Source organism: Pteropus medius, unplaced genomic scaffold (genome assembly GCF_902729225.1).
Source record: "Pteropus medius unplaced genomic scaffold, Ma_sr-lr_union100, whole genome shotgun sequence".
In the NCBI taxonomy this organism is placed as follows: domain Eukaryota; kingdom Metazoa; phylum Chordata; class Mammalia; order Chiroptera; family Pteropodidae; genus Pteropus; species Pteropus medius.
The window spans coordinates 466,340-476,793 of NW_024352837.1; the positions used below are offsets into that span (position 1 = coordinate 466,340).

At 57.7% G+C, this 10,454-nt stretch overlaps 1 protein-coding gene and 1 pseudogene across 1 annotated transcript in view; both read left to right on the forward strand.

Annotated features, from left to right (window-relative positions):
* ATP1A3 (ATPase Na+/K+ transporting subunit alpha 3) overlaps positions 1-10,454 on the forward strand; it is an 18,189-nt gene that overhangs the window by 7,094 nt on the left and 641 nt on the right. Inside the window, exons 9-22 of the mRNA XM_039849962.1 lie at positions 1,085-1,283; positions 1,361-1,470; positions 1,555-1,689; positions 3,728-3,920; positions 4,225-4,400; positions 4,486-4,622; positions 4,916-5,066; positions 5,182-5,350; positions 7,799-7,953; positions 8,031-8,154; positions 8,640-8,785; positions 9,363-9,493; positions 9,912-10,013; positions 10,322-10,413. Coding sequence (XP_039705896.1) covers positions 1,085-1,283; positions 1,361-1,470; positions 1,555-1,689; positions 3,728-3,920; positions 4,225-4,400; positions 4,486-4,622; positions 4,916-5,066; positions 5,182-5,350; positions 7,799-7,953; positions 8,031-8,154; positions 8,640-8,785; positions 9,363-9,493; positions 9,912-10,013; positions 10,322-10,413 — 2,020 coding nt within the window. The remainder of the gene's footprint in view (positions 1-1,084; positions 1,284-1,360; positions 1,471-1,554; positions 1,690-3,727; positions 3,921-4,224; positions 4,401-4,485; positions 4,623-4,915; positions 5,067-5,181; positions 5,351-7,798; positions 7,954-8,030; positions 8,155-8,639; positions 8,786-9,362; positions 9,494-9,911; positions 10,014-10,321; positions 10,414-10,454) is intronic.
* On the forward strand, positions 2,473-2,591 carry LOC120592392 (uncharacterized; annotated as a pseudogene).

Genomic DNA, 10,454 nt, shown 5'->3' on the forward strand with positions numbered 1-10,454 from the left:
GGGGAGGAGGGGCCGGGACCTGGACCCCTGGGTCTGGGGGAGGAGGGGCCGGGGCCTGGACCCCTGGGTCTGGGGGAGGAGGGGCCGGGGCCTGGATTGCTATGTTCTTGATAAAGGCAAGTTGGGTGTGAGGACTGAGCAACTCAGATCTTGAACGAGGAGGGCCCTGGGACTCAGAGGGCCTCATCAGCAAAACAAGCAAATAAAAATCTTGAGAAACACCGCAGAGCATAAAGGGCTAGCAATCCTATCACCTTTTAAAGTTAACTTACAAAATTAGGGAAAACCCCCTCATAGTAAAAAGTCTAAAGAATATATTAAAATACTTTAAAAATAAAATAACAGTCCACCTTCCATTGGGGCTCTCTGTACTCCTCCCTGGCAGATGCGGGCCTATTGCAGCGTGTGTAGTAAGTTTTTGTAGGTACACAGAAGGAAAGGCACCGGCTTAGGAATACCAGTCTGCCCCTCGATTCCTTTACGTAATCGACCCTGCAAAGTGTTCTATTTTAGCACGTTCAAAGCTATTCTAGGTTAAAGGCCTTCTCCTGACATATAATATACACATAAAGCGTTGAACATGTGAATGTACAGCTTGAGAGTCTGGGAAAACTAAACACACCCATTCAGCTGTACCCAGCTTGAGTTTCCCAGAAGCCCCCTCAAGACCACATCCAGCCCCTATTCCCAACCCAAGGGTAACCCCAATCCTGATGACCCCTAAGCATAGCTTTCCTGCTCCATATCAATTGGCATAATTCAATATGAACTCTTGTTTCCGGCCCTTTTTTGTTGAATGTTATGTTTTTGAACTTCCTCCACGCATTTCTCTGCAGCGGCAGCTTGCTCTTTTTCATTGCTGTATAGTATTCCACCTTTGTTCTACAATTTGTTTATCGCTTCTTCTGTTAGTGGACATTTGGGCTGTTTTCCGTTTGTCTGTACCTCTGGGTGGAATTGCTGGGTGACGGGCCACCCAGGGTTCTCCCTGGGCTGGGGCATTGGGTTGTTGGCACTCATGTTGCTGGTCCAACCCCGTCACCTGGCTCTACCTGTAACTTGCCTGCCCTTGTGCGCCCCGCAGGTGTGTCTGACACTGACTGCCAAGCGGATGGCCCGGAAAAACTGCCTCGTAAAGAACCTGGAGGCTGTGGAGACCCTGGGCTCCACGTCCACTATCTGCTCGGACAAGACAGGGACCCTCACCCAGAACCGCATGACGGTCGCCCACATGTGGTTCGACAACCAGATCCACGAGGCCGACACCACTGAGGACCAGTCAGGTGAGGGTGGGGCCCAGCCGGGGACCGAGGGGGCCTGGCCCCAAGGCACCCCCAACTGTGACACGTGCCTCCTGCAGGGACCTCGTTCGACAAGAGCTCGCACACCTGGGTGGCCCTGTCCCACATCGCCGGCCTCTGCAATCGGGCCGTCTTCAAGGGCGGTCAAGACAACATCCCTGTGCTCAAGGTGGGTCCGCCGCCCGCCTGGCCTTGGCCCTGCCCGCGCCCGACCCCACCGCTGCGCCCCGACCTGACAGCCCTCTCTCCCCAGAGGGATGTGGCCGGCGATGCCTCCGAGTCGGCCCTGCTGAAGTGCATCGAGTTGTCGTCTGGGTCCGTGAAGCTGATGCGGGAACGGAACAAGAAAGTGGCCGAGATCCCCTTCAACTCCACCAACAAGTACCAGGTACACGGGCTCCGCGCGGGAGCTGGCCCGGACCCCGCTTCCTCTACGGTGCCCGGAGCCGTCAGCTCGGCTCCGCACCCTCCTGCTTTGGGCAGGTTCCTAATGTTCCCAGAGCCTCGGTTTCCCCATCTGTAAGATGGGCTCGATGGTATTCACGCGGTGGGGGGAGAATAGACCTGGGGGAGAGCAGTGTCTCCGGACCAGGGCCGGAGGCAAAGGAGAGACGTGCTTCCTGCAGCAAGGCAGGGAAACCGGCCAGAGGTTGCTTTCATTCCTCCGACGGATATCTTTTCGAGTGGCCATCGCATGTCAGGCTCGTGTCTTAGGTGCTGGGGACACACATAGCAGTGAGTGAAAGAGTGAGGTCTCGTCTCTAGTGGAACTTACGCTCCAGTGCTAGCAGACGAGAAATGTGTCTGCCGCTGGCCGTGCCGAGGAAAGGAGCCCTGCAGGTGTCTGGGGAAATGTCCCAGGCGATGAGCACGGCATATGCAAAGGCCCCGAGGCAGAAGTGTGCTGCCATGTCGGGACAAGGGCCAGGCAGCCGGTGTGGCAGAGCAGCGGGTTAGGGAGTGCGGTGGGAGGTGAGGGCTGTGGGTGTTGGGCCAGGTCCTGTGAGGCCTCGTGGGCCATGGAGAAGGCTTGGGTGTGACTCTGAAGGGGACGTGAGCCAGGGGAAGGTTCTGAGCAAAGGAGAGAGGGGGCCTGACTCATGTTTTTAAACAGCTTCATTGAGGTATAATTTACATCCCATAGGTCACCCATTTAAAGTGCATAACTCTGGTCTACAGCCATGCCACTCTGAACAAGCCCAATCCCGTCTGCTCTCGGAAGCTAGGCAGGATCGGGCCTGGTTAGTACTTGGATGGGAGACCACCTAAGAAGACCAGGTGCTGTAGGCGTAAAAAAATATAAATAAAGAAGTGATCGTCAGCTGACAAGTTCCTTGCAATCTGTGAGGTTAACCAAGAGTTGCTTCCCCTAAAAAAATAAAAATAAAAAAAATAAAGTGCATAACTCCATAGTTTCAGTATATTTGCAGATATGTACACTCACAGACGCGGTTGATTTCAGAACATTTTCACCACCTCCAAAAGAAACCCCACATTCCTTAGCTTTTGCCCCCCGCCTCCCTCACTCTCCCTCAGCCCTAAGCAGCTGTTAATCTATGTTCTGTCTCTGTGGATTTGCCTGCTCTGGACATTTCACGTAAACGGGATCGTACGGTGTATGGTCTTTTGCGTCTGGCTGATTTTGCTCGGCACGTTTTCAGGTTTTGTTCATGTCTCAGCATGGACCCGCGCTTCACTCCTCTCTGTGGCCAGACCATATCCTATCGTGTGGATGGACCACATTTCGTTTGCACCTACTGGCTGCCGTGAACATTCACGAATGAGTTGTCTCGTGGACATCGTTTGCATGTCTCTTGGGTGTAAACCTGGGACTTGCTGGGTCATATGCTTAGCCTACGTCTAACCTTTTGGGGAATTTCCAGACTGTTTTCCAAAGTGGCTGCACCATTTTCCGCTGACTCACCTTTTTTCCAAGGGTCCTCTTGGCTGCCGTGGGGAGAAAATGCCATGTGGGGGGGCCGAAGTGGTGACTCCCAGTGGGGGAGCTGCTCGATGTTCCATGAGAGGTGGTGGTGGCGGACGGGGCCAGATGGGGTGAGATGGGGAAAGGTCGGCCTCCGGGTGTATTTCAGAGGTGAGCCGGCCAGATTTGGTGATGGGTCGGATGTGGGATAAGAGGGTGTCGGGGCGGGTGGAGGGCAGGGGGAGAGGCACAGGTCCTGATGGGAGAGTTGCAGAGGGGCAGAAATGTGAGACAGAGACAGAAATGAGCGGGGTGAGCAGCGGTCTCTGTGAAAGAGTCGGAGAAACAGGACGATCTTTCAGGGAGAGTGATTTGGGCAGCGCCCCCTGTCTGTCCTGGCGGCCACCGCTCCCGGCAGGCGGGGTCCTCTCCCCGGCCCAGTGCAGGCAGCTTCCAGGTCCCTGTGAGGCTCAGACTTGTCCACCCTCTGCTCCGTCCACAGCTGTCCATTCACGAGACTGAGGACCCCAATGACAACCGGTACCTGCTGGTGATGAAGGGTGCCCCCGAGCGCATCCTGGACCGCTGCTCCACCATCCTGCTGCAGGGCAAGGAGCAGCCGTTGGATGAGGAGATGAAGGAGGCCTTCCAGAACGCCTACCTCGAGCTCGGTGGCCTGGGCGAGCGGGTGCTGGGTGAGCCCCATGGGTGGGCCGAGCTGGGGAGGGGGCGGGGCCAGCTCAAGGCGGGGCCCTTGGGGTAAGGAGGGGTGTGATGCTGCCCAGACCCTGCTCAGAATACGGCCTCCCAGAATGCACTGTGAATGATGAATGAATGAATGAATGAATGAACGAGGATGGCATCTTTAGGAAATGAATGTTGGCCGACTGGCCGGCTGAATGAGAGGCGACCGCCAGGCCCCGGGCGTCCGGAGCTGTGGCGCAGGAGGCAGGGAGGCCAGAGGCTGCAGCCCTCAAGCCCTGCTCCGCCGTGCCTCAGGTTTCTGCCATTACTACCTGCCCGAGGAGCAGTTCCCCAAGGGCTTTGCCTTCGACTGTGATGACGTGAACTTCACCACGGACAACCTCTGCTTCGTGGGCCTCATGTCCATGATCGACCCACCCCGGGCAGCCGTCCCCGATGCAGTGGGCAAGTGCCGCAGCGCGGGCATCAAGGTGTGGCCTGGGGCAGCCGGGGGAGGCAGGCCAGTGCCCCAGGGGCCAGCGGGGATGCTGGACCATCCCCAAACAATGCCCGCAGGTTATCATGGTCACGGGCGATCACCCCATCACGGCAAAGGCCATTGCCAAGGGCGTGGGCATCATCTCCGAGGGCAACGAGACCGTGGAGGACATCGCCGCCCGGCTCAACATCCCTGTCGGACAGGTCAACCCCCGGTGAGCGCCACCCGCTGGCTCCGCGTTCTGCCCCACGGGGTGGCCGGTCCCCCTCCCTTCTGGGCTTCCTCTGGTGACTCAGTGCCTGGGTCCTGTTCCCCCTCCACGTGGGAGGACAAGCAGCCTGGCGTAGGTCGGTATCCCAGCTTCGCTCCCGGGCTGTGTGACCTCAAACAAGTCATTCAGCCTCCCTCCGCCTCTCCCGTCTGCGGGTCGGGCCTGCCCGGCTCTCTGTCCGTGAGGCATCGCGGTGCCACTCCCCACGCATCGTGACCACTCTCTGCTCCTCGCAGAGACGCCAAGGCCTGTGTGATCCACGGCACCGACCTCAAGGACTTCACCTCCGAGCAGATCGACGAGATCCTGCAGAATCACACTGAGATCGTCTTTGCCCGCACGTCCCCCCAGCAGAAGCTCATCATCGTGGAGGGCTGTCAGAGACAGGTGGGCTGGGGCCCGTGTCCCTCGGAGGAGGCAGCTGGGCCTGGACTCCTGGTCCTGGAGGAGGAGGGGCGGGGGCCGGGCCTCTGGGCATCCTCTTCACACTCCTTTCCTGCAGGGAGCTATCGTGGCCGTGACTGGAGATGGCGTGAACGACTCCCCCGCTCTGAAGAAGGCCGACATTGGGGTGGCCATGGGCATCGCCGGCTCCGACGTCTCCAAGCAGGCGGCGGACATGATTCTGCTGGATGACAACTTCGCCTCCATCGTCACGGGTGTGGAGGAGGGTGAGTGGGCAGCTGGCCCTGGGAACTGGGGTGCCAGCAGGAGGCCACAGAAGGGCCTGGGAACAGGCCAGGGCTGCAGTGGAATGCACAGAGGGGAGACACCAGAATCCCACTGGCCCCCAGCAAGGCCCAAACTTGTCCTTTTCAGTTTCCCTCCCCGACAGGCCGGGGGCTTCCTGGGGGCAAGACTGAGCAGACGCATTTCTGGGTCTCCTTGTCGCCCAGCACAGGGCCAGTCCGGCGGGCGAGGCCGACTCAGAAGCATTTTTAAAATACTCATATGCACGGCCATGAGAACAGAGGGGCCCTCAGGCGGCCCCTCCCCAGCCTGGGGTCGGGGGCAAGGACAGGGCTCCCTGCTGAGTCCCAAAGGCCACGCTGGCATTGTCGCCCAGGCAGTGTCAGGGAAGAGGGGCGCAGGCAGAGGAAGCTGGGCGTGCGAGGCAGGGACGCTGGGAGCCCAGGCCACACAGCCCAGCACCGCCTCCTGCCAGGCCTCGATGCGGCCACAGATGGGGCTTGCTCACGTTTAATTTTATTCTGACCTTCAAAGTAATTGATGGTCATTATAGAAAGCGTGGAAAAGCATGAAGAAGGAAATTGGAATCACCCATAACCTCCCATCCAGAGATCATCACTGTTCACACTGTGGTGCCTCTTCTTCCCGTTTCTCTGCCATTTGAAATGTCCCCAGTGTAGAAAAATAATGCCCGATAAAAGAGAATTCAAGCTGAGCCTAAAAGGAGAAGTTAAATGTCCTTATTTCTTGTCTCCTACCTCCCAGAGGACACCATGGTTAACCCTTTCTTACCCCTGGACATCCTCTACGCATATGCAACGCACGCACTCACAGATATACGTGTTCGCCCCTTCTAGACATTTGTTGGGCTCCTCCCTTGTGCATCACGCAGGTGCTCAGCTGGGAGCAGAGCAGACACGGTTCCTGCCCCCCAGATGCTGAGAGAGACAGCTTTAAGTGCACAGACAAGTACATAACGACAAATTGCAATGAGTAAGAAGTTAGCAGGATGCGATGACAGATAGAAATGGGGATGATACCTAGATAGGGTAGATGAGGAGGGCCTCTGTGGAGTGACAGAAACAAAGTTTAACTTCCGGGAGGGGAGATTCCAGGTGTCCCCAAAAGCAGAGAGAGCGGCCTGGTGAACCCCACTGTCAGCCAGCTCTGACAGTTACTGATCTTGATTCAACCTCTGCTCCCCACACATGCACACACACGCGCCACACGCCTTCAAACACATTCAAGTCATTGTTTCATCCGTGAATATTTTAGGATAAGATACCTCTAGTTCGTGGGGAGCAGCAGGTGTGAACACCTAAGGGTCTTATTTTTACACAAAGGTGACCAAACCACCTACACCTGCATGCAGCCTGCTTTTTTTTTTTTTAGGCAAGGCAACCCTTGGTTGACCTCACAGATTGCAAGGACCTTGTCAGTTTACAATCCTTATTTTTTACTTTTTTAAGTCTATAGTACCTGGTCTTCCTAGGTGGCCTCCCATCCAAGTACTAACCAGGCCCGACCCTGCTTAGCTTCTGAGATTAGACGGGCAGCCTGCTTCTCTGTTCCCTCTTGACGACGTATCTCGTGGCCCACGTCTCTGAGCATGTGAGGGAAGGGAGAGGGAGGGGCTGGCTGGGTTCGTCTTTAGTTTCTTTTTACTTTATACTTACTGTACTGATTGAATTTCTGTTGGGTTATGACATACGTACAGTGAGTTGAGCAGCTGGATGACCTCTTACCCACGTACACATCCGTGCAACCGCCAGACTCTGATCAAGAGAGAGAACATTTCCAGCTCCCATTAGGGTTTTGTCGGGTCTTCTCCAGTCCGTATTTCCCCTCCCAGAAATAACCACTATCTTGACTTTTGGCGCCATAGATTAGTTTCAGATCCCACCTAAATGGAACAGTACGCTCTGCGTGCTTTTGTGTCTGGATTTTTCATTTGATGTAACGTGTGTGAGATTCATCCGTGGAGCTGGGTGTGGCATAGCTCATTCCTCTTCCTTGCTGAGTGATATTCTGTTGTGGAGAGGGACCACAGTTTATTTACCTGCTCCCCCATGGCTGGACATTGGGGTCAGTTCTGGGTTTTGCTTTTGGGACGAATGCTATGGTGAACATTCTTGCACTTGCTTCTCTTCTCGATGGCCATAAGCACTGATTTCTCTCAGGCGTAAACCTAGGAGCAGGATTACTGGGTCGGTTGGGGAGGGGATGTTTCATAGAACTGCCAAACGGTCTTCCCAAGTGGCTGTTTTAAGAACGGTGGAACGGGGTGACGGGGTTGGACGTTCGTGTGGAAACGGGGCAGGGGGCGGTGAGGGAATGGATTAGGGAGGACGCGTGGACTCGGCAGGGAAGGGACGGGGGCATGGGGCACCTGGCGGGGGCACCGAAGGTCTGAGCCTGCCATGCCACAGGCCGCCTGATCTTTGACAACCTGAAAAAGTCCATCGCCTACACCCTGACCAGCAACATCCCCGAGATTACACCCTTCCTGCTGTTCATCATGGCCAACATCCCGCTGCCTCTGGGCACCATCACCATCCTCTGCATCGACCTGGGCACTGACATGGTGAGTCTCAGCCACCCCCAGGGCCCCAGGAGGGCAGGGTCCCCCTTCCCCGGCTCACCTGGACTCTCCCTGCCCAGGTCCCTGCCATCTCATTGGCATACGAGGCTGCCGAGAGTGACATCATGAAGAGACAGCCCAGGAATCCACGCACTGACAAGCTGGTCAACGAGAGGCTCATCAGCATGGCCTACGGACAGATTGGTGAGGACCTGGGGACCCCGTCTCGCTTACGGCTGGATGCCCAGGCCCTGCAGCGGCGCCTGGCCCGCTGTGGGCACGCAGAACCTCGTGCTGAACGAGCACAGTAGAAGCAGCCCTCAGTGCCGGAGGTTTGGAAGGGAGACTTGCAGTCGGGTAGTGGTCTTCCAGGCGGGGCCGGCACAGGTGGAGGACAGGCCCGGAGGCGGGTGCACCCGAGTGGCAGCTCAGGTGGCCTGGGTCAGGTGGGATGGAGCCACCAGGTTATCCATCTGAGGACAGCCCCCAATTTGAGGCTCCTGTCCCAGAGGCCCAACTCAGGTGCTCACCACCAGGTAACGCCCTCAAGTGGCCGTCCGGAGGCCTGGGTGATGCTCCAACAAGAAGATGGAGGTGGCCTACCCTTCTCCTGGTGGGGGTCTCGGGGGCCCCCGAGGTGCACTGGGCAATCCCGAGCCTCTCCTCATCTCCCTCTCCCCTCCTCCCAGGAATGATTCAGGCTCTGGGCGGCTTCTTCTCCTACTTTGTGATCCTGGCGGAAAATGGTTTCTTGCCTGGCAACCTGGTGGGCATCCGGCTGAACTGGGATGACCGCACTGTCAACGACCTTGAGGACAGTTACGGGCAGCAGTGGGTGAGTGGGACTGGACCCCACGGCATGGCGAGGGCTCCCAGTGAGTGTGCCTGTCCACAGTAGGAGCCCCAGGCAAGCTGTCCTGCTTCCTACGATGGCCCCTCTGCTCCAGGGGCCATATCCAGACCCTCTCTGGGCACGTAGGGCCTCCTGGCACTCTCAGCCCAGCCTGTCATGGGCCCGGTGTCCACTGGCCATGCTCCATACTACCAGGCAAGATGCTTTCGCTGTTTCTTCCCCATCTCTGTCTGTCCCTTCAAAGTTCACTAGTGTTTGTCTCCTCTGGAGGCCCACGGGGTCCTTGACCTCCTCCCACTGTCCTCCACGCCAGGAGAGGTCCCTGGTCCCTGGCTGATGACCGAGGTCACCATTAACCTTTCTCCTTCCTTGCACATCTCCTGATTCTTCCCGTGGGGCATTTAGCCTAAGAGGGGAGACATCTCTGAGGCTCTGGGGGACTCCGTTGAGACAGAGTCCCTACTCTGCCCGGGGTGCAGACGGGAGCTCGGGGGCCGGGCTTGGGGCCAGGCTGCGGCCACACTGACTGCATCCTGCACGCTGGTCATGGCTCTTGCAGACCTACGAGCAGAGGAAAGTGGTAGAGTTCACGTGCCACACGGCCTTCTTCGTGAGCATCGTGGTCGTCCAGTGGGCTGACCTGATCATCTGCAAGACGCGCAGGAACTCGGTCTTCCAGCAGGGCATGAAGTGAGGGCCGTGCGGGGCTGACCACGTCTGCCCCTGTCCTCTGTTTCAGTTTTTGCCTCTGAGTTGATTTTCTCTCAAGTGGTCACGTCTGCGTTGGATTCTCTCGGTCCCTGTCTGTCTCTCGCGTGCGCGCGTGCATGCATGCACGTGTGCGTGCGTGTGTGTGGTGTCACTGGGTCCCTCCCAGCTCTGCTTTACCTTTCTGCACCCTTGCCTGCCTTTGTGTCTGTCACTGTCTCTGTCTGTCTTTGTCTTTCAATGTCACCACCTCCCTGGATCTGTCTTTGCCTCTCTCTTTGTGTCTTTACCTCCGTGTGTCTCCATGTCCGTCTCTCCATCTGCCTCGGGGTGTGCTTCTGTCTCTGTGGGTGGGGGTGCTGGTCAGGTTCCCCGGGTCCAGCTCTGCCTGTGCCTCCAGGAATAAGATCCTGATCTTCGGGCTGTTTGAGGAGACGGCCCTCGCTGCCTTCCTGTCGTACTGCCCCGGCATGGACGTGGCCCTCCGCATGTACCCTCTCAAGTGAGTGCTCCTTGCCACCTCCAGTGTCCTCCGAGGAGCCTTCCCTGTGGGACAGCCTCACAGGCCCCGCCTCTGTGTCCCCCACGGCAGTCCTCATTCCGATGACACCAAGCCTCCGCACCCTCTGGGACATTCTCACAGTGGGCACTCTGCAGACCCTGGCCCGCGGCCATGGCCAGGGCACCCTCCCCTGTGGGCGGAAGGGGTCGAGGGGGACCCTGGCGCGGCCTCTCCTGTCCTCTGGGACTCTGCCCCTTGCTCCCGTTGTGGCCTCGTGCTGACGCTCTCCTGCTGTCCCATCTCTGCAGGCCCAGCTGGTGGTTCTGTGCCTTCCCCTACAGCTTCCTCATCTTCGTCTATGATGAAATCCGTAAACTTATCCTGCGCAGGAACCCGGGGGGTGAGGAGGCTGGGGCGGGGGAGGAGGCTGGAGGACAGGCC